Source organism: Ruditapes philippinarum, unplaced genomic scaffold (genome assembly GCF_026571515.1).
Source record: "Ruditapes philippinarum isolate M1 unplaced genomic scaffold, ASM2657151v2 ctg992_1_1_1_1, whole genome shotgun sequence".
Lineage (NCBI taxonomy): Eukaryota > Metazoa > Mollusca > Bivalvia > Venerida > Veneridae > Ruditapes > Ruditapes philippinarum.
In genome coordinates, this window is record NW_026859257.1 from 162,170 (window position 1) to 186,395 (window position 24,226).

A 24,226-nucleotide genomic window follows, 5' to 3' on the forward strand; every position below is an offset into this window, starting at 1 on the left:
TCTACTTTGGTTCCATACATTGATTGAATGGTTTCATATATTGTAAAAATGAATAAATATAATGATAATTTTGATTCATATAAGAATATCAGGTTCCACATATGGCTGCTCTGATATCATGTATTGATATATATATATATATATATAAGACGTCTCAAGCTACCTTGGTTTTTCATACACTAGCGGCATGGTTTCATATATTTATCCAAACGGTTATATCCTTTGAAAATTAACAATGTAAGACAGCCATATCTTTTCATACCATATGGGCGAGCAAAATTGACTGAGTGATTTGCGCAAAAAAATGCCTGAAGTCATTGCCTTAAGTGGATATCATTAACAAGTGTGAAGTAATAGCCAAAAAGGTTAATCACACCTGCTACTGTAGATCTTCGACAAATGCAATAGCATTTTTTGATCAGCAGTAATAAAATAAACATGAGATATGATGATTAAGAATAAATGTACAAATATCATAAGGTCTTAATATCAAACTTTGTCAAAATACAAATTTCATTAATAGTTTTTGCACAAATGAACCTTTGTCTTGGATTAAATCAATAGAAAATTGCAAAAATAATATGCCCTAACGGTATGAATTTTAATGATGGTTATAACGCTGTTGAAGAAACACAAAATAAAAACTTATTTTACACCTGGAAAAAATAAACATGCATGACAACGTACGTAATATCATGGCTCTCTCGTCCCCTTGGTATGTGCAAGTTCGTGAAGATCCACAGGCATCGGCAGAAAATTAAAAAATTTGCGAAGGTAAAAATGAACAACTACCAAAACTTCTACATGCGAACAAGCTGTTTATGTCCTGACAGGAGCCGAGGGGAGTGGCCAAAATGACTAGACAGGGAGGAAGAGTGACAGAGTGCTTTAGCCAATCGTAAAGAGATCAAACGCTCACGTACGCACAAAAGCACACATAAGCGCACGTATACAAATAAAAAACTGTTTCATGGGGAAGGTTGACGAAACCTACATGTTCTCCTTTATATAACAGAATATATAATTTTTGTAATGTACTTGAAGACGACTTCATTTTCGTTTAGAATGTGCCATGAATCTTGTTACTAGTATATAAAAGATTTATCTTTAACCTTCAATGCTTCAATACTGATGAAACTTGCCATGAATGTTGACTTGATCATAATCTCTGTAACAGAATGCTCAATCTTAAATTTTCTGTTATCATAGTAACGGGGGCACGTCTAAAAAATTGCGAAAAATTACTATTTTGCATTGTTTTTGTTTTTTTCATCAAAACTGATTTCAAAGTGCTGCAACTTCTCAATGCATTGAGATAGAGTAAAGGCTTTTAAGCTTTGGTTGCACGTTACCATGCGATCGCCTGTCATATGTCCAAAAAAATTTGGCGATGAGGGGGACTGCCGCCCCCTTCAATCCCCCCCCCAACAGAAGGGGGTACATCCTCCATCTGGCAACCCCCTGATGTATCATTTTGATGGGGTCGGCGCCCAAAAAGTGATCACTTTTTTAACAACCTTTCTCATACGAAAAAACAGTGTTTGGTGCCTAAATTTGGCATTTTTAACTGTTTGGGGCCTCAAGAGGGGGACAAAAAGCCGTCAAAACACGCCTGTATGAGGTAAACGATAAGACTTGAAAACCTTCAAATATATTTACATTAACGGACCTACTTAATTCTGATGATTTAAGAATAAAAAGAAAATTGAGTATTTTTTGTCAATCAAGAATTTCGGAATTAGAGCTGACGCACAAATTATAATATCTGTGTATAAGTATTTTAATGATTTTCCTATTTGTTTTTAGAAGTTTTTGCTACAAGACCTCACTTTTTCTTCTCTTCTTTTCCTTTTTAAAAACGAGATGAAAGATACTGTGTTTCATAGAATATAAAACATTTACGCCTTATCATGACGCCCATACTAGCAAATCGACACACACATAAATATACAAAGAAGAACACTGAGCCCATTGAACCTTTATGTCAAATACATCAACTCATCTCAAAGTGAACCAATAAAACAGATGATTTTTGAAGTTTTTGCTTCATACATGTAAGGAAAATCCATGGCCACCGCGAAATGGCCAATTTTGACCCCTGGGCTAACTTCATAAAAATGTTTCATGCCTAAATTCTAAGCTCATGCAAAGAAAATGATTTTAAATATTCTACTTTAAATATACAATCAATTATTAAGTAAACCCAACACCTTGAGACAGCTCCAGGATTATGATTTAAACAATCTTGGTAATTGTTTATTTCACAATGATTCCAGCTATCTGCTAGTACGATCTAGCCAGAGCTATTTTTGTACGAGATTGATAGAGTCCCACTGGAGAATGCTTCATGCTCTAACCTACAAGTATATGGCTTCAGAGGAGACTATTTTTCAAGAATTTACTATAAACCCATAAGGATAATCTGCGGTCCCTTTAGGCGCAACCAATTTTGACTCTAAAGATATTATTTGAACAAGCTTAGCATAAGGCCACTACGTGATGTTTCGTGCCAAATTGTAAGCTCTAGCCTTAATAGGTATAAGGTAATGTAAACCAGTGGCTTTTTAAGAAAATTTCTTTTGATTTTAGGGTTTTTTTATGGATTCCACTGCAAAACAATAAGGCTATGAGCGTATCATGCCATGATCTCATTTGACTTTGAACCTAGGTTGGTCAAGACTATCAGTAATTTGAGCTTTGGAAATTTAATGGCAAACGCAACTGTACTATTACGGGTGGCTTAAAATTAACATTAGTGAAGCTAACTCATTGGTCTGTAAATACCAACAGGACTATTTGCCCATATTTTTAGGAGTAAATGCAGAAAATGTACGATGGTTAGGGAGGGAGTAGTGGTGGAGTAGTGGTGGTAAGAACTGAGAAGCAATCATACGGTCACACCAGTCTTCTGATAACTCTCCTACAACTTTGTTTGGGAGCTCGCTCTTAGATTAAATAATGTTACCGTTCATGCTGAGTGTCTTGGGGACTTAAGTTTAATGATAGTGGTGGTTATGGTAGCTATAGGAAGGGCTATGTCACAGTGAGTAATGGTGGGTGAAGAGAGTGGCTCAGCCTCTGACCATTAAGTAATGTTGGGAGAAAGGATAACTGCAAGAAAAGCGGTGTCTGAATTATATATGTATATCAAGTGGATCATTACCTTTAGAAACAAAATACTCAAATTTTACACGTCTTATGGGTTGCAGTAGCCATAATCAGACATTGGGCAAAGTACTTTAAAAAGTAAGTGATTAAGTCACAATTATTTCTTCAGGGATTGACAGAATAACATTATTTTTACATGGGCAATTATTTTAACTCCTGATTACTTTCTATTGTTTCATTTTAAAATTGCAAAGACCTAGCTATTTTGTGTTTTATTAACAAATTTGGAAAATATTTGGATAACAAAACTTATGCAAATATGAAATATTCAGATTAGTATTCAAATACTTTTACTTGTAATAAAATGAATGTATCACATAAGTTAGGTAATACAAAGCAAACTTTTTTACGTATGTACATACAATTTCATGTAGCAGTAGTAATGTGTTAAAATGTTACAATTACAAAACTCTTGGGCAATTTTAGCCTGAATGTGCATATTGTTGTTTATCTGTTTGGCTGACATTACAGTAGAACACTTTGTCGTCACCTACTTTGTGTCGGCTTCAAGTACAAGTTAGTGTTTGTTTTTTTTAAAAAGAAAGCCAAAACGTTTGCATAATATAATGGCTATTTTAATGTTAATTATTCATAAATGCGTGGTATAGGCTTTCTTGTGATGAAAATAAAATGAGCATTTAGCAGAATTTGAAGTCATAACTATGACATCTCATTCTATGACAAAGTCACAGGGCGATAAATGTTGCTGCCAACCAAAAAACATTTTTTTTCTTAGTCTGGCCAAGAGTTCGGAGGTTTTGATTCAATATGAGTTTTATAATATGCATTATTAATTAACTGTGTATTATTGGGCGCATTAGCACTTCCAATTCAGAGCTGATACATTTTTTCACCATGATATTATGGATAGAAAACTAACAGGTGGCAGTATCAGTGTTTGAACACCCCACCCCTATCTGCCCCTGGACCCCTTCTACAACCCTGAAAAAAATTCAACACTCTAAGGCTTACTATAAGGTACCAAATACAAAACCACCGATGAAATTACATAAAAAAAATTTCCACTATCAAAATTATAGTTATAGAAAGGTGAAAAGCCTACTATATGTTCATTTGCCAAACAATGTGGAACACGGGAAATTGTCGTTTCGGCGACTGAGGTGCATTCCGGCAGGATTTCGCTGCATCATTCATTAACATCAATAAAAAGAACTAGAATTCCACAGCTTATCTAATTAAAGTCCAACGAATATCACTATCATTCCGATTTTTTCTGTTTCAAGGTATTTTTTTTAATTGTCGTAGCCATTTTGCAGTCTGATACTTGGGTTGAAATACGCGATCTGATTGGACGAGCCAAATTGGACGTCCAATCAGATCGCGTATAACACACAGGTATCAGAATCCAAAATGGCAACGACAAGTCAAAAATTACCGTGAAATAGGAAAAATCGATAGAATATTGATATTCGTTAGACTTGAATTAAGTAATCTGTGGAATTCAAGTTCTTTTTATTAATGTAAATGAATGATGCAGCAAAATGCCTTCGGAATGCGCCTCAGTCGCCGAAACGACGATTTCCCGTGTTCCACATTGTTTGGCAAATGAACATATAGTAGGCTTTTTACCTTTCTATAACTATAATTTTGATAGTGGAAAATTGTTTTTATATAATTTCATCGGTGGTTTCGTATTTGGTACCTTATAGTAAGCCTTAGAGTGTTGATTTTTTTTTTCAGGGTTGTAGTAGGGGTCCAGGGGCAGATAGGGGTGGGGTGTCCAAACACTGATACTGCCACCTGTGAGAAAACTCAGCCATTATGAAAAAACACACCCTTTATAAGAAAAGTCGGGCGTTATAAGATTTAGACAGTCTGACTGACTGTTTGACATTATAAAACTCACGCTTAACATTGATAAATCCAATACCATTTCGTTAATTATAATTGTACTTGTTATTGGTTGAGCTTGATTGTCGCTGGATAGGGCATTTTAACTGGGATCAAAATATTATCCTCTTAATGCTCATGCAGTTCAGCTGGTAGACATGTAGATGTGTATTTTGATACATTAGTCTCAAGGCGAAGCCTCATTCACTGACATCTGACTTGGAAACCAGTGCATGCATGGGAGGATAGGGTTGTTTGACAGTTATAAGAAACCCTTAAGTGAAGCAAAATTTAATCTAAGCTGTTATATGAGTGTTATTAGTTTTAAATTTCTAATCACAATATTAATCATCCTACTAAATATTTCCTGAATTTCAATATCGCATTGAGTGAATTGCATTGGGCAGCTCTGAGGAGTAAGAGTAAACTATCTAGAAATTTCTCATGTGGTTAGTCAAGTTTAAAAACCTTGTTGCCAGAAATACTGGCATATAGTGCTGTACAAATATATGTAGGAATCTGAGTAGCCCCTCTATATGCTTGCATAAAGTGTCAGATAAAATACTCGAACGCTCTATATTTAGCAGAAAGGGTAGGGAAGAGTGTAGTTAACCCTAAATATAGTGATGGTTCAAAGGAGTAGGGACTTTCTAGAATTCTTATCGCTTACAATCTAGTCTCTTATGTTTAAATGCCTTCAAATATTCAGTAATATCTTTAATATTATTTCTATATTACTACTATATTTGCCTATAGAAAAATGTCCGCCATTTTGGATTTTTCGGCCATATTGGATTGGGTTTTTTTTAATTCTGTTTTTGGTGTCTAATTTGTTTTTACCTAAACATGCTTTGTGACAAATTCCAGGCTCTTCCTATCTTTAAAAGTTTTATTTGATATATCATTCATTTATGATGAAGAAATTTTTGTCGGTTCCTATATTGGCCTTAAGAAAATGTCCGCCATCTTGGATTTTTTTCGGCCATATTGGATTAGCTTTTTTTTAAATTCTGTTTTGGTGTCTAATTTGTTTTTACCTAACATGCTTTGTGACAAATTTCAGGCTTTTCCTTTCTTTAAAAGTTTTATTTGATATATCATCCATTTATGATAAAGAAATTTGGCGGCCATTTTAGTGGTCACTTTAAATGGTCAAGATCAAGTTTTTCAGTTTGGTATCCGCCTTTATCGGATTCAGCATACCTTAAATAGGTAAAACACACCAAGATACCAATTGTACTACAAAATACCTCTAGCATCTTATAGAGGGCCAATTTTCAAAATCAGTCCACTCTATATAATGTTTATTGATTTCTGTTAAGAAAAAAACAACAACTCACAAACAAATTTAAAATGTCGTGCATGTGTTCACATTCGAACAAATTGAACATTATTTGAGCAGGCTTACTTAATGTTGCAATGTTACATTATTTTACATAAACATGCATTTTATTACAAGATGTAATAAGCGATTTACTGAATTGTATTTTAACGGAGCACTAGTCACTCACATTAACATGTTTGTCAAATTTCATATTGCATAAAACATAAAACCACAACATGTTTAGCATAAACCTAAAGGTCTTATCAAGCCACTCTCTTATTGGTGCATATCCGCATCGCAACGCTAAGTGAATTGGTTGAGAGGGCGTAACAGGCGATCATAACCGTAATAAAAGGGACAGCAAGAGCAATTTACCTGCAAAGACGTGCATTGAATTCACAATGGCTGGTAAGTAAAGTTCTATTTGTTAAATTTTATAATTCTTTTTGAGTGTATCATTTTCATTCAATATTAAACTAACGTGTAAAGAACAAATATATCGGTTAAATTGTTGTTTATTTGACTGCAAACATGAAAAACAGATAGTAAACGTTATCAAAAAATAAAAATGCGGTGCATTCCTGAGATTAATATGATAAGTTTAAACTTTGCTAAAAGTAAATATGGTACAATGTAAAAAGTAATCAAGTGTTCTGTCATACTGGCATGTGTAATTGACGGTGTTCAAAAAGTCATTTAAAACTTTATATTACAAAACTTTTTTTTTAATATTCTTTTTAAAAAATACAAAAATGATAACAGTTTACCATGTTGAAAAATGTATATGATTTAAGATAAACATTTGTACCAGTTATAGATCAACAAAAGTAACTTCTACTATGTTTTCATCAGATGAAGAAGAATTATATTTATTTCATCTTAATTTTTACTGTAGAAATTGCATTGTACGATATTTTTGGAATAATAACAAACAAAACGAAAAAAGCATATTTGAAAAAAAAATCATTGACTGTCTTTTCTGTCAAAATAAAAAAGGTGCTTTCAATAAACCTTTTATATTTTGTCATCTATCCGCGCAATCTGATCAGGATCCATGCTTTTTGCGATCAGTTTCTCTACTTGAAATAGAGTTGGTATGCGAACAGCATGGATCCTGATCAGACTGCGCGGATGCGCAGGCTGGTCTGGATCCATGCTGGTCGCAAACGCACTATGTTGGTTTTGTCATGACGCGGCTCATTTGTTATTTCTTTAGTAATAATTGTTTTTGCATATTTTAAAGGATAATCATTTTAAGTTGTGAGCCATCCTATTTTCACTCATTTCCAGGGGAAAAGAATATAAAAAACTGCAGATACATTTGTGTTTTTATATAAAGATCTAAAAATGAATGAAAAAGCAAAACATGATCTAAATGTACAAAGGGAAGAAAAAGTATAAAAAGAAAAAACATTATCATCGCTCTCCGTGGGTATTGAATGCATGTCTCATGTAAATTCGGTTCCTCGCTGGATAAATTGATGGATGGATGGACACTGGACCGTGTTGTTGAAACATTAATCGCAATGCTTTCACGTAAGGAAATTCACATGAATTTGTACAAATAAATTATGAATTGTTTTAGTTTATATTTCTTATTCTTTTCCAGGCCCCATCTTTAACTGCAAGTTAGCCACCGCCTTGCCACAGCTTAAAAATGGCGAAACAATTTTATTTGAAGCTGACGTAAACGATGGAGCCTTGTATGACAACAAAACTGGTACGTTTGTGGCTAGACTTGCCGGATGGTACCACTTCTCCTTTGCAGTTGCTACCAGTGATTCATATACACCTGCTGCAGTTTCTTTACAAAAAGATAGCATCCCGATAGCACATGCCATTACAGATGTACCAACAAAAACATCACCATTAGCTGTTTCTCAAGGAAGCAATCAAGCGATCGTTTTCATGAAACCAGGAGAAAAAGCTAAAGTAGTCGGATATCATCACAATGCCAGTAACATTGTTGCAGATGGTTTTACAACCTTTACAGGTTATCTACTGAAAGAAGCATAGATTGCAAAAGAAGAAACCATGTTCAGATTTAATTAACTGAATTTAATGAAAAATTATAACTTGTATTTAGATATAAAGTGCTTTGCTTAACATGTATTCTTTCTTTCCCTTGATAATATTCAAATAAAGATATAAGTGTGCATGGGATTTTCTACATACTGTTTACATAGTGATGTTAGCCATTAAAAGACACTTAACATTGTGACATTATGATTTTAAACAATTTTTTACTTTGGTCATTTTACTGAAAAAAAATGTGTGTTCTTTATCATATATTTAAATCATTATTTAAAAAATAAACTAAATAGCTTTTATTGCAAACTGCAATTACATTTTTTTAAAAGATCACAATTGATTTTTAATCGGTGATATCTTGTTATATACATAGTCTTTATCTTTAATGAAATATTCATCATTTTATGCTTTAATACTTTCTCAGTTTACTTAATAAAAACTCACTTAAAACTGTAGTTTGAGTCCTTATTTCATGTTAAATAAATATACCGGTGTATGATGTCATGAAATGAGCCGTGTCATGACAAAACCAACATAATGGGTTTGCGACCAGCATGGATCCAGACCAGCCTGCGCAAGTAGGGAAACTGATAGCGAACAGCATGGATCCTGATCAGACTGTGCGGATGCGCAGGCTAGTCTGGATCCATGCTGGTCGCAAACCCACTATGTTGGTTGTGTCGTGACGCGGCTCAAATGATGATCACAAATAGAAAAAAATATTGAATAGCTGACTGTGCTGGAGCACTGAGAGTTGATTTAAAGAGGAAAAAACACGTGAAGTAAATAGCATGATTTGTGCCATTTAAAAAGTCTCATTCGTAATAAACGAATGTATTTGTTTCATTTTTAGTATTCATGATTTAACTGAACGCTTTAATCGGTGCAATATGACAATTAACTTTTTGCATTCTATTCCTTAGGGAAAATTATCGTACTTCACATACAGACATTCATGTTTCAGTAAAAGAAATTGATTGGAGCCCTTTCGAACAGCTTACATATAAATACCTTCCAAGCTCATTTGAACTCTTCTTGATAAGTTATGAAAACATTAACGTTCTTGTGGTGAAAGATAAAGGTGAAAGATAAAGGGAGTCAGCAGAGATACAATATCAGTCATTATAGCTTTCGATCATTTTCTTTAAAAAATCCGGAAAAAGGTGATCCTTATGAAGCATTTAAGCAATAATCACATCAAAACTACATGAAAAATGTAGACTCGGTTTGATTGAGTTAGTACATGAGGGATAATGAAAAACGCAACATCCCTTACGCCCCTAGCACCCCCTAATCCAATATATACGAGTGATGACTTGAATGATGATTTCATGTTTTCACAACCACATATATTCGTTTGTGTGCATGCGTGAAATTAATTTGAGATTTTGAGGTTTAGACTTTCCGGAAAAAAAACAGAATGCACAGATCCCTAACCTGTATAATTCTAATTATAAGATTTGCGGATTACAATAAGAATTTCACCACAACTTATTTGTTAATAAAAGAGCACATGTCAGTGTTTTTGGTAAAATATAGTGTCATTCAAATAAAAGATCAGATCAGAGTGCATGTAGTCATCTATTAATTGATCATCATGGTTAACCCTTTATCTGCTTAATTTCTTAACCATCTTAAAGTTTGGTAATATCATGATAAAACAATAATGTTAGTCATCATACAATCAGACTTAAAATAACGTATTTTGAAAGAATTCATACAGAAGCAAGACAAATATAAGAAGGCTGAATTGTGGCCTAGCTTTCGTCGATATACTTGAACGAATAAACATATTCGTTACATTAAACGAACTGTTTGTCAGTTTGTTGAGTTATCTTTTCTATATCTATTTTTAAGTTGGCCTAGAGATGTACTTGAAATTGCTAGAATGTTATGTCAGTTTGTTTTAAGTTAAACTAACTTAAAACGTAACGTTGACTGGTGATTACATTGAATTAATTGAGTTAATATTTTTTATAATGATTAAAAAAAAAATCTAAAATCCCTGTTGAATATATTATCTTCAACTTTAAATATAAACAATATTTTAATAAAATGAGACCAGAAGTATATTGTTATCCATCTATATGCTTCAGAAAGTACACTGTTATAATCACCCGTGTCTGCATACGCATGTGCAAATGCAAAATTTAGTTTTCACTTTAAGTCATTGAATTGATACCTCCAAAGTGAAGCAAAGTGACAATGACTGTCATAACTCCCGTGATGTCAGATGAGAGTATAATAAAGTGAGACCTATGACACACCGCTTCGAGAATTTAAAATTCATCATATCCGAAGTTATGAAAAACATTTGGAGGAAAGAAGTATGGACAGCAAAATATACGTTTAAAATAATTCAATGGTTTTGCATGATTGCCATTAATTAACACGACCCCCCCCCCACCCCCAAATAAAAAATATGGTTTAGCAAAAGATGACTACATGAAATATTGTATTGTCTTACAATACCGTAATCGCAACTTCTCAGCAATTTCTGTCAAACACTTTTAACATGTAAAATTGAAGGAAAATTTGTTGATATAAAGACCAAAAGTACATTATTTGTATATCATTTAGTAAGTTTTTAAAAACCAATAATACAAAACGCATACCTATTGATTTGATTGTAAATGTATCCCATAGGACATTTAAAAATTGATTCTTATTATCAGAAAGACGTTTAAATCATATTTCCGTAATATTAGTATGTATTGTTCAATGGTTGTCAACTAAATACATTACTCATTATACAAAGATTGCATCTTGCTATATTTGTTTACATAAAGACTCACGTAGTTGAACAAAGTTCAATTATTTTTAAATAGTTGATTTATACAGAAATTATTTTAGTTCGATTGTATTGGAACCTATCAGCTTATAATTCCGTTCCTGGAACAAACCAGTACTGAGCAATGAGTGAAAAGTTTCTTGCTCAAGGAAACAACGACGTGCCCTTGACGGGGTTTGAACCCACAATTTATAAAATATACATGTACACATTTATACATTTTTCAAGAATTGCTTTTAAATGCAAGGGCGTCACGTGCTTATCGTTTTGCTGAGCATATTCTAATATTAATGATTTTTGTATAACGCATAATGCAAGCCCATTAAGAACTCATCAAGAGTAAATTTTAAAATGTTTATTAGTTAAAATTTACATTGATACTTCCGGTTTTAATGTTAATAAAACAGTTAAATTACAAGGCATTTGCGTACTACTTGCCAGCGAACGAAAACTTTCATATCCCTTATCTCAGATAAATTTATTGACAAGCACGGTGTGACACGTAAAGATATGTGCATGCGGTCAGTAAATATGGGCGACGATTATTATGTGTAAGATTACTTTGTATTAGGTTATTTTTTCATTTTATTTTCATTTAATTTGAAAATGAAAATCCACGAATTTAAGCCCCCAAGAAAATGCCCGTTTTGATAAAACCACGAAATTTCATGCCCCTGAATATAAGTGAATGCGCAGTAATGTGCATGGATATCAAAGCATGTCTTGTAGACATCAGTCAATGGAACTTTCTAGGGTATACAGTTTTATGCAAATTGGCTGACTGGCTATCCAGTTGCTACACTGTATTAAGAAATGGTCATTGCTTGGCCTGGTTTACAAAAACAAGAACAAATGCTTTTGTTTATGATACTATTTGTGAGTAGTTGACCTAGCAATGAGTAGAAAAGGAGGGGCTCATGTTTTCACTTTTTCAATTTTTTATCGTACTTATAAGAAAATAAATTTCTTTGACGATAGCCTAAGCTTGTCCCTTAGTTTTAATGACAATACTTAAACCCGGATTTCGAATATCGTTGTGGTCTAGATTGAGGCTCTATAGATTGAGATTCATTCATTTATACATTTTCAAAATTTTCCTACAAGAAGAAAGTTCACCTGCAATTGAGTATAAGGATAGGTAATGGAACTGTTGTAAACGATTATCCTATTGATTTTATCCTTATAACATTTATCTGTTGCGCAGAATGGTTGTTTTTACAAAGTGTACCAGTATCCGGATGCTGAAAGCTATCCGATTTTCTGCAATTACTGCTGACACATGGCCATCTATTTTTTTATGAATACTTTACCATTAATTTGCATGGCTTGATAAAACTGAACCTGCAGCATTTCATAATTTTGCTGTTTAGGGTGTTCTTTTGGGTTTCAGGTTTTCTTTATTGTAAGGGGAAGTAACTCATGTTTACTAAATTATTTGTTCTTTTCTGTCTATCTTAGGTATTACTTATAATACTATTTTTGTTGTATATAATTCACAGTTGTAAGGTCATCAAAAGCATGCTAATGTAAATGTTAGGATTTCATATTTATTTAATATAAACTGGGAATTATTAATGTTATGTGCATACATGTATATCTTAGACAGTAGTATATAGATTAGCTTAAGGTCTTCAGCGTACCCGTTCAAACTCCTCGCAGCGGTTACTTCCCCTGATCTGTACAGTAACCACTGCCACCACAAGTAAATTCGGTCGAATATAGCCGGATATATTTTTTTCACTTTTAATTTAAAAATAGAATACTTTATATCATTTTAGTTTTCTTTCGTTAATGTACAAGAAAGTAAAAAAATATACGTATAAAAATTATTTTGTAAACATAACGAAAGATATTTTCACTGTGACACCGTATGCATAGTAAACAATGGTAGAATATAAACAGTTATTGAACGATTGCACAAAAAATTTGATCCGGCACTTGTTTTAAAGTGATAACAAATTGTGTGTCTTGAACTTATTTTGTCTGGTAAGGATGTAATTATAAATCTGCCAGTTTGATATGGGATCCCTGGCGTTCTGAAACTGGCCGCCATGTTTTTGTCACATGATACAACTATCATCACGTGATTTCAGTGGTGGCAGTGGTTAAAGTAGCAAAGCGTGACGTAACCGCTGTGAGGAGTTTGGTACCCGTTTATATATAAGACATGACGTGAACGCTGAAGATAACCCCGTAGGGAAAGTCCACCAATAATCGTGCCAGGAATCTGACACGCTCGTATTTATTTATCGAACATGCCACGAAATAAAGTGAAGCATACCTTGATAAAACGATATATAATCTGTTGATAAGCCAAGGATGGGCAAATAAAAATCTTATTAGGAACATAAACTACCTAAAAGTTTCCGACAGGTAAAAATTTCGGCACTTGGCCGCCATATTGTCAAAATGTTTGACCACGTGATTACGAGATTGACCTTTAATGAACCCATGTGCCTCCAATATTTTTATAGATTACTTTTTTTTAAGATGTTGAAAAAGGTTATTTGCTGACTGTTATATTCCAAAAAAATCATAATTAAATCCTAAAAAAATTATGAAAATAAATAAAAACATTATCTTGAATAAAAATATCGAAATCATGTCAACCAAAATGTTCTAAATATAGTACACAACTCTATTCAAATCTGTTCCCGCGAATGACGTCATACGAGGTCTCGCGTGGCACTTGAATGTCATGGCCGACTGTAGTCGGCGAAAATTGATGTTTTACAGTAAAATAGGCAATTTTAATGACGGTATTAATATTTTATTACTTGAATTGGTATAGAACGATATTTAAATAATTGTTTTACCGTAAAATGCACAAGAATTGATCGGTCAAGTGTATTTGCAAGTGAAAAACAAAAATAAATCAAACTATGTTATTCTGGTTAGGTTTCGTAACGGGTCTAATCCAAAACTTTAATGCCGCATCTGATGAAAAACAAAAATGTTAAAAAGCGGCTTGTAAAGTTTTGGAAGCCAGAACTATATATTGATATGTTGAGACTTATAATTTTTCTGCATTTAAAGAGATACAGTTATGTCATTATTATTAAAGGGATGAGACTTTCAGTTAAGGTATAAATGATAAAACATGTATTGATTGAAAATGTCCTTAAACTTGGATCAAGCAATATAATTAATAAAGTCTCAAAAAATCATATTCTGAATAGTTATTCTATTTTTTTTTCTAACATGTGCATAGTTTGAAAAGGACAGCTTCTGTCTTATCTATTTGTAATGAAGGGACACCGGTCTCAACCTCCATGTCTCCTGAGTCAACCCGACAACAGACTGTACATAGAGTAGATTGTTACTTGCCCTTGAATAAATGTGTGCACTAAATTTATAGTGGGTGATTTGTGCCACATGAAAACCAACATAGTACAAAAAGTAACTGGGCGCCAGATGAAAACATGAAAATACAATCTACCACAAAGTTGTTTGTTGCATTTTCATGTTTTTGCCCGGTGCCCTTGATGCGATCCATATAAGCATGAGTTCAATTTCCTATGCTCTGTAACATAAAAATTTCACGAACACAAATCGATAGTGGGGAAATATTTGGGTTTTAGAACTGTTTCATTATTAAAGAGAAAATGTGTAGGCAGCCGGATAGCTTCAGTTGGTCTTCTGAAAATCATGGGTTCGAGTCATGGTCAGGCAGTTTCAAGTCAGGGTTTAGAAGTGGTTTTTTTTCAATTGACACATGTTTGATTCATTTTAAACAGATTGCATTATTTGAAATGGACAAAGGCAGTATTGTATGATACTTTTAGATCTACAAAGGGCATTTGATACAGTTGAACACACTATACTGCACATGAAGAAGTTGTTTTTCTTCTTCTTCATGAAACTTCAAGCATCTGCCATATATAATGACATTCTTACATGGTTTAAGTCTTATCTCTGATAGTATCTGGTTGATGTGGCTGGTACTCATTCTACTACAGTCTACTGCTGTGAGTACCTATGCTGTCCCCCTGATGTTCATTTTAGGTCCTCTTTTTATGTCAAATATATGTCAATTACATGTCTTCAACCCTAAGCAGTAAGCTTTTATTTTAATGCACAGGCACGAGTATCAGACCTTGGAAGAAAAAATATGGCCAGATTGATAAAAAAAACCTGTGTTTATCTTAAAAGTGTCAACAACCAAAATAAAATGTAAATAATGACCCCCTTTAAAAATATACTTCAAATTGATAGTATATTTTTAAAGGGGATCATTATTTACATTTTTTTTTTTTTGGTTTTTATAAACACAGTTTTTTTATCAATCTGGTCATCTGGTCATATTTTTTCTTCCCAGGTCCGATACTCGTGCCTGTGATTATATGCTGATGACTCAGGAATCCTTGTGTCTCATAAAATAAATCTGAAGAAATTCTTTCTTATAGCATGAGTCTTATAAGATTGCTTAATTGACTATAAATTGTCTTTGCATCTTGGCAAGACAGAGTCTATTCTTTTTTGGTTTAAGTTTCAACTTAAACTGGTCCTAGCCTCCAGGTCACATGTAATGGTACTGCTATAAAGTACACATCTTTTGTTAAGTATTTAGGTGCAAATCTGGATCAAATTCTTTTGGCGTCGCCCTTTGATGCTTTGCATCAATGATTTTCTTGTTAATTCTGGCGTGAATCTATCAATCTATCTATCTGTATCAAGGAACGCAATATTTGTAACTTACGGGGTTAATGACAAAAAAACACGGGATTAAATGTTCATGTCATTTATATTGGTAAGAAGAGGCCAGGGCGTATAAGGGGTCATGAAAATGTAATTGTCATAATAAAGTATTAATCCATGATAATTTAAAAGTATTTGGTGATATCGTACATTGGATTATATAAGCTGAGCATAGATAATGTAATTCAATGAAAATTGTAATAATGACATTGTTTTGTTTGTTTGATTTTTAATAATGTCAAACATTTGCAAAAGCGTGATGATTTTTTTAATTATATAGAGGATATTTGTTTGTTTGTGTGTAAGATGAAATTTTATTTCATCGAGTGGGCTTTAAAAACAGTATTCTCACGAGTGGCGTAGCCACGAGTGAGAATACTGTTTTTAAAGTTCACGAGATGAAATAAAATTACATCTTACACAACAAACAGACAAATTTTCTTTTTATTTTATGCTTAAAAACAAGTTAAAACGAAATTTCCATGATTTTAACGTTAATATTAACATCTGTTTCCCCCATTGAGAGCCCCATTTAGTCGAAATTTCTCATTAAAAACAAGAAGTCTTGAGCTGAAAAATAAGTCCGCCAGTCAACGTTAAATGACGGTGATATTTATTCGTTTTATTAAAAAAATATGAATGATAGCTTGTTTTAATAATAAAAACAAACAATTCTTGTAGGAGAAAAGTCCAACCATCCATCCATATTTCTGTTACTTACTGCGAATTTATATTAGACCTGGCTTTGTAAAATGTAAACGGGCAGCCATTTTTTTTTAAAGTTGTGTATTTCATGGGAGGAAAATAATTGTGTAAGATTCAGAGGGATATAATTTGGATTTGTTAGTCATACACCTTTTTAAAAGAAAGAAAACTTGATTGAGGATTGTAACAGACAAAAAATAAGTGTTTACAGATGTGAAAACATTCAGAAAAGGAGCTAGGAAAATGGAAAACTTGGAAGCTTGCTCAAGAACGCTGGGATGTTTTACTTATTCTTCGAGTGAAGGCTGTCAATGCTTTTTAATTTTTCATAAAGCATATGGCAGTTATTGCTCGTAGGATACTTTAATATGCCCAAATGTCATCAAGAGCAGTTTTTCATGGGGAAGGAATGTATTTTTCAGACTGTAAAATTGAAATAAAAAAAAAAATTAGAGACGAAATTTGGTGATTGGAATTTGAATGAGTAGAAGTAAGTTTTCTTCTTTTTATTACTTCTAACATTTAAGTTATTTATCAATTTCAGCTTTGCTTTTTTCTTTAAACAGCTGAACATTGTCAGAATTGTCAGCAAAAATAAAATTGAGGTACTTCATGGGGAAAATCTTAAAAAAGTAGTTTCGTCATTGAAAAAAGTGAAATTATATTTTGATAATTTTCACTGTGAAATTATCAAATATAATTTTCACGGATAAATCAGTAATCCACTGAAAAGCATAAAATAAAATTACATTAGACAAATTATTTATGAAGAAAAAGTTATAGCTTTATAGAATAAGAATGTCACAATTATCTTCGAGACAGCAAATGTCCTCAGCTTTACAGTTTATAACCAGAAAATGTAGAAACTCCGTCGCCAGCTATTTTCTGTGCCTCTTTTTGGCTTATTACTACTTTTGCTTTGTCACCGGATGCCATCCAGACAATAGAGCTGTTACTCGCTTGAGAGCATATGAGAGGATCTGATGGTCTACTTATGTCTGTTGCTGCACTAGCTACGATAGTATCATGTGTTTTCGTCTTCTTCGTCACCACCAGATTGGCAGCGACATTTTCTTTGGTTCCCGAACACCCGATGGTGAATGCAAATTTGTAATATCCGTCTTCTTTAGTAGTGAATATTCCGGTTTTTTCATTATATGCTTTTCCTTCATTTACATCAGCAATGAACTTTATTTGCTCGCCAATTTTTAGACTTGGAATTGTCTGAGGCAATCGGGAGTTAAAGAAGATACCTGAAAAAAATTAATGTTAACATACATGCAGGTACATTCTTTATATTGACACATATTTTTATTCAGCAGAGTGTTATGCTTGAGACCATAAAATAGAAATTATTATTATTATTATTAGTAGTAGTAGTATTATTTTTATTATTATTATTATATTATTATTATTATTATTATTATTATTATTATTATTATTATTATTATATTTTATTATTATTATTATTATTATTATTATTATTATATTATTATTGTTATCATTATTATTATTATTATTATTATTATTATTATTATTATTATTATTATATTTCAATATCAATATCATAATAGTGTTAAGAGTAAAGGGGAGTTGAAGGTCTTTGAATAAAATATTGCCTAAACGAAAAGTACAAAATAAAGCTGCAAGTATTATTCTACACAAAATATCCTGAATAAGAATACATTTGCTGAAATTAACTTAGAGGTGTTATTTCATGAAAATTGCAAATATCACAATGGGAGTCTTAATTATAAAGTAATATTACTTTATTGCTGATAAATTGGCCATTTTATCATTATATCTAAAAAAGATATAAACAAACTAACTTGGGAAATATAGACTTTTACTGTGATATGAGCGTTACAATCCAAAATGATTACGTATGAAAATATCCATTTTAAATCTTCGTTACCTTTTTTAACAAATCCTCAAAATTTTATCTAAATAGTTATAAAATTTAATATATGACAATACTCTTATAATAAATGTGACGAGTTTTGAACTCATCCGTTGTATATTCAAATATGCGGGATGTAACTGTTCCAATAAACATGTTTTTGATTGTTTGTTTTATTGAAAAACAATTGTTCTTTCATGCCAATTCAAAGCAAGATAAGGATGAAATAACTTTAAATAAGTAAAACATCTGATGAAAATATATTTGTTGCTTTAATTCTACATACATGTAGCTGACACTAATAAAATCGTCATTTTTTTCAAACAAAATGGTATAATTCGTTTTTGTTTTGTTTTTTTTGTATTTTGTTTTTGTGTAAAGAATTTAATGAAGGTTTTTAATAACCTAAATTTGAAACATGTGTCACTTAATTTAAAACGTTTTTTTAACATTGTTTCTTGAAAATAATCATGCCTTATATGTAATTGTTTAGACTACATGTTTAAGGAAAATGGATAAGAAGCAAGCATAAGTTTGTTTTTTTTAATTTTTAGTTGAATTTTGCCAATTTATCTTTCCTTATTCAAACTATTTAATTGCTTTATTTCCCTACACATGCGTTAATATAGCTTCGTGAAGGACATTGTTCATTTAAAATTTGTAGACTTTAGCTTGAAAAAATAATTTATAAAAATATAACTTCAAACAATTAACGATAAACTAAAACCATAGTTGAAACAATGCCTTAATAACTGAGAATTATAAGTAAACAAATACATACTCATTTCTAATGTCCCTTGAGACGAACCACTAACAATATCCTATGTTATTGAGTAACTAAAACGATCAAAGCGCATGCGCCGAAAACATCCGGGTCTAACTTATGAATCATACATGAAGTGTTTATTTATTTGTTAAACACAGGGTCTTTTAAACAGATCTTTTTTCAATAACACCAGCAATTAAAACTTTTTCGGCAATAATGTTTTATTGTTTAAATTGACTTTTTGCACATATTTCAAGTATGTTGCACATATTTGAAATATGTAATAATTTGTTAGAATGAAAAAGTCTCGAAATACTTCCTACATTATTACATATGCATATTCCAAGAACTTACTCTAATACACCCTATCCCAATATTCTAGTTTTATGATTATTATAAAGACCATTAATGGAATGGAATATTTAAGAACTAATGCAATTTCCAAATAGTATTAATTTTGATTTATGAGTGTCTGTTTTTCAGTTGGTCTCTGTACTTGCTTGTTATGTATAATTGGTGATAACAAGATTATATAGCTATTCTATTTTTTTCATTTGTGAATATGTTTACACATAAGTTGTTATGAACAGAGCTGAAAAGAAAATGCTGGTGTCAGAGAGGTACATATACAAGCAAGTTAGATATAACAAATAAAGGAAAGTAACAAAAATACCAGTTTGAAATAGTGCATAAAAAGTTATCGTTCTTGATACCATAACAAGGGTCACACACCCTAGCTGGTTCACATCCTCGTCGTCCCAGCCAGTAGTATATGACCATTCCACTAGAATTCATCATTGACATTGGCAGGTGCATTGTCCACTGGAACCACAGTTTGGTTATTTGTTCTTTTGATTGGGAGCCGTTCCGAGTGAAACATTTATATAATATATTTGAATGGCTTACTCGCACTTAACAAGACCCGAAGGATGGTTTATATATTTTATTTTAATTGTATGTGTTGCATTCAAGTATATACTCGCAAACTCCCAAACATGAAGAAGACGTACAGTAACAATAACGATATTTGATAAATTAAGGGCGTGGCTTAATTTATATTGTGGGTCCGACCAGTGCATGTAACATTATAGTAGATCCACTTCTCGTATGTTGTTGTTTTAATTTAAGTGATTGTTTTCTGATAACATAAACAGATCTATGTGATGAATAATAAATAAAAGAAAAAGATACTATTTAATGATAAATCATTGCTAAATGAATGAAATAAAACATATAATACTGGATCTACTCTGTTTCACTAACAGTGGACTTGTCAAGCGTTAAAACACAACTTCATAGTTCTTACCTAAAGTTTATGACTTTAATAGTCTAATCGATTTACATTTATAATACCTCTAAATTCCTCGAATTTTAGAAACAATAAAGAATCAAAAGTGATAAAATATCAATTATTGTATAATAAAATATATAAATATCTACTAGTACTTTGATCATTATTTGATATTTGAAATAGCTAAGGATGCAAATTTGGCATTGGTAAGTATGGGACATTTGTCAAGACAAAAAACAATATTTCGGCAGAAACATTTGATAGTTCCATTATTATTTATACAGATTATATAAATAAAAAAATAACTAGACCTAAAAGCACAGGTAAAATAATATGTCAAAAATCTCGATAAAACTTGTATTTTTGTTGTTTTGGTTTTTTTGTTGTTGTTGTTTTTGAGTCCGCGCCGAAACGCGACGCCCTTACGGAATGAAAATAGATTTTGTGAAAGGGTGGCAGCAACTTCTTAGGCCTTACCGTCGGTCATATAATACAATCATTCCGATTGGTATGAGGGTGTTTGAATATCAAAAATGAAATGTCGCGAAAAATGAATAGTGGACTGGAGAATTTCGCAGTGCAATCATATTCAAATGAAATTACTCTTATCCGTCAATTAATCGCGCTCTTCGGGGTTTTTTATTAATCATTTTGTAGTTCACACAGTGGGTTATTGTGTATTTGCTGTACCTATAAATAGAATGATGACCTTAACATTGTGAATGTCTGAAAATCTATTTATAGAAGTAGTTTTAGTTTAACGAAACAGTCATTTGTGTAGCGCTATGGTTATTAATAACAAACTGGAGAATTTTGCAGGAAATGAAATATGAAAATGAAACATATTTAAACAACTAATTGCACTTTGGATATTATTAACCTGTATATTTTGGATATTATCGTTAATATTGATATAATTTCAAGTTCTGTGGAAAAAATAATAATATTCTAATCTCTAGCATGCCTACCAATGTTCATGATGAACAATGTCTTTCGTCCCCCCATTCATAAATTGGTAAAAACCAAGTAACCATTGAAAGGTTTATAAGAATATCTGGTCATCAGATGTCTACTAGTTCATCTTCACTTGCTGCATATTTCTTGCACGGACGCCCTTTGAGGCTTTGCATCAATGCTTTTCTTGTAAATATATGTAATAGCAGTAAATATAATTAAAACATGATTATTCATTGGAAATAGAGTATATGCACATGTAACTACATATAATCAAAGTTAGAGACACCAATAAATGCAGTTGCTAAAATCATCAGGAAAAGAAGATTTAGTGTATATTTTGTCTTTAAATTGTAATTACATGAATAACAGTTGGAGTTAAGTAATACAATCTGTAATAAGAGCCTTAGAAAGTTTGCACTGGAAGATATAAGTTAAATTCTGGAGAAGCATTATTAGATATAATACAGGGATATTATTATAAACGTTATTTGGCTCATTGGTGGATTTTACCTTTACTGGTTTTCCATAGCTGTTAACTACAAGTTTGCTTCTTTAAAAGGAAGCATGCGAGAGGTCTTTTGCAGCTGTGGAAAATTTGTTTTATTCGAAAATATCTTGGGATATTTTTGCATAAAAGGCGAAATGAATGGTTATAAATTACAATTATTTAACAAAATATAATTTATCAAATATATTGAATATAGCATCATAATTGAAAGTTGTTTAACACTTCATTTTTTAATGTTTTGAAAGATGATATGCAAGAGAAATTGCCTTTTTCTTGGCGCATTAGAGATACTTTTTCTACAAAGGGAACAATATGTCATCAAACTAAATTAAAATAAATGCTAAATATATTATCACGGATTTATATTACAATATAAATCCGTGATATTAAAAGTAGTATCAAAATAAAAGTTTCTAATAAAATTCAATAAGTAAATTTTCGGTTAATGTTTTGTTAAGTATATGGTAACATTTCCTCTACATTTTCCAAAACGGGCAGAGAGAATGTTAATCAAACAATTCTAAAGCGTATATAGCTATATATCTGATGCAAAAATTATTGTTTGGATTTAAAAAAAAGGATTCTTTTAAAATGTTTGTGTGAAAAATGGCAATTAATTGCCTTGAAGCGAGTGGTGCACGGACAAAGTCAACGCTAAACGGATAAAACCCTACTTAAAATAGCAAAATCATATATAGTTCTGGAACATTTTATTCTGTTTACGTACATTATTCATGTGTATTAGATAAGAGACATTATATGCTACAACTTGTTGAGTAATATAATAATGGAACCGATATAGTTTTACTGTTGAAAATTTTGTTAGGATATAGATTTATACCCTTTAAGTCCCAGATTAACATCAAATATGTTTATATCGTTTGATTGGAATTAACAGTATATAAAGCTGTATGCCTCCAAGCACAATATTTGAAGAAAATCAAACTTGAGTAAATTTTGTGCCATTTGCACCAAAAAATGTCCATTGCATTTTTTAGTCATACCGGTTCAAAAGTAATGCGGCGTCCACACAGTGCCGATTACGGCTCCCGTTTGAGATCAGACAGCGCTACGACGCGAAAAGCAAAAAAGTCGGATTACTATCCTCAATGATCTGGAATGTCCTATCATTGTATGAACGCAGTCGAATATGTTCGTAACAGAGTCCTACGGATCGGGACTGGTCAGGAGAGGTCGGCCAAGCACTCCCGACAGTTAGGTGCGTCCCGTTACATTCTGGAAACTCAGCCGATTTTGTCTAGTCGGATTACAATCGTGACTATGTCGTAACAGATTCTGCTGTATCGGATCAAAATCGTAACAATGTCCTGTGTTGTCTGGTCAGTGTCCTGTGGAACGGGCATGATCTGCAGAAATTTTGCATTGTCGTTTCTTGCCGATTGAGTCCAGATTGCGTCCAGATCTTGCCGAATGCGAACCGTTTTTGCCGAATACGTTCCGGAAAAGTCAGTAATTAATACGAAATTTGGCAATATTACCCACGTCAGAGTCACGACAATTACAGAACACGATACGACTGAGTCCAGACAAAGGCGTATGCAATACGGTACAGCAGACTGTAAAAGGATTGCGTTCCGGCAGTGTCCCGATCATCCAGAATATGGCGACAGTTGTAGGATTCCAGATGCGTGGATTTCCAGATTCGGCTGAGCTGCTCACATATGGAGTATATATATAACGTGTGTTTGTGTGTGTGTCATTCATTGACAGTACTTTGACCGGTCCACCATGAATGCTGCTCGTAGACGGAGACTTCTGCAGCAGGTTGCTCTCATGGAAATGGAAGAAGAAGAAGACCTTCTGTTTGCCAATTATTATTTGAACAGAAGGGCACTGCGACCCGGTAGAAATAGAAGATACTGGGTCAAGCCCTGGATATACAGAAGGGAGCAGCTCGGCCAGTATGACACATTGATGAGGGAGCTGAGAGAAGAAGATCCAGAAGCTTTCATCAACTACATGAGGCTGCCCATGGAACAATACGATGAAGTCCTGGCTCAGATCACACCCCGCATCACTAAACAAGATACCTGGTGGAGGCAAGCCCTTGATCCAGGACTAAAGCTTGCCTGTACCATGACGCATCTGGCACCCGGCGACAGTTACAGCAACATAAAGTGGGACTTCAGGGTTCCCAGTAACACCATGTCGATTTGTCCCTGAAGTCCGCCAAGCTATCATTGATGAGTACGCTGCAGAAGTAATCGCCAGCCCC

General features: G+C 32.7%; 2 protein-coding genes across 2 annotated transcripts; one reads left to right on the forward strand and one right to left on the reverse strand.

Annotated features, from left to right (window-relative positions):
* Positions 1 to 6,602: 6,602 nt before the first annotated feature.
* Positions 6,603 to 8,829, forward strand: LOC132755858 (uncharacterized). Its single transcript, XM_060746789.1, has 2 exons — positions 6,603 to 6,751; positions 7,953 to 8,829. The coding sequence occupies exons 1-2, from the start codon at positions 6,745 to 6,747 to the stop codon at positions 8,357 to 8,359; spliced, it is 414 nt and encodes a 137-aa protein (XP_060602772.1). The 5' UTR covers positions 6,603 to 6,744; the 3' UTR covers positions 8,360 to 8,829.
* Positions 8,830 to 17,305: 8,476 nt separating this feature from the next.
* On the reverse strand, positions 17,306 to 19,359 carry LOC132755856 (uncharacterized). Its single transcript, XM_060746785.1, has 2 exons — positions 19,250 to 19,359; positions 17,306 to 17,821 (listed from the first exon to the last, which is right to left on the reverse strand). The coding sequence occupies exons 1-2, from the start codon at positions 19,251 to 19,253 to the stop codon at positions 17,406 to 17,408; spliced, it is 420 nt and encodes a 139-aa protein (XP_060602768.1). The 5' UTR covers positions 19,254 to 19,359; the 3' UTR covers positions 17,306 to 17,405.
* Between the last annotated feature and the right edge of the window lie 4,867 nt (positions 19,360 to 24,226).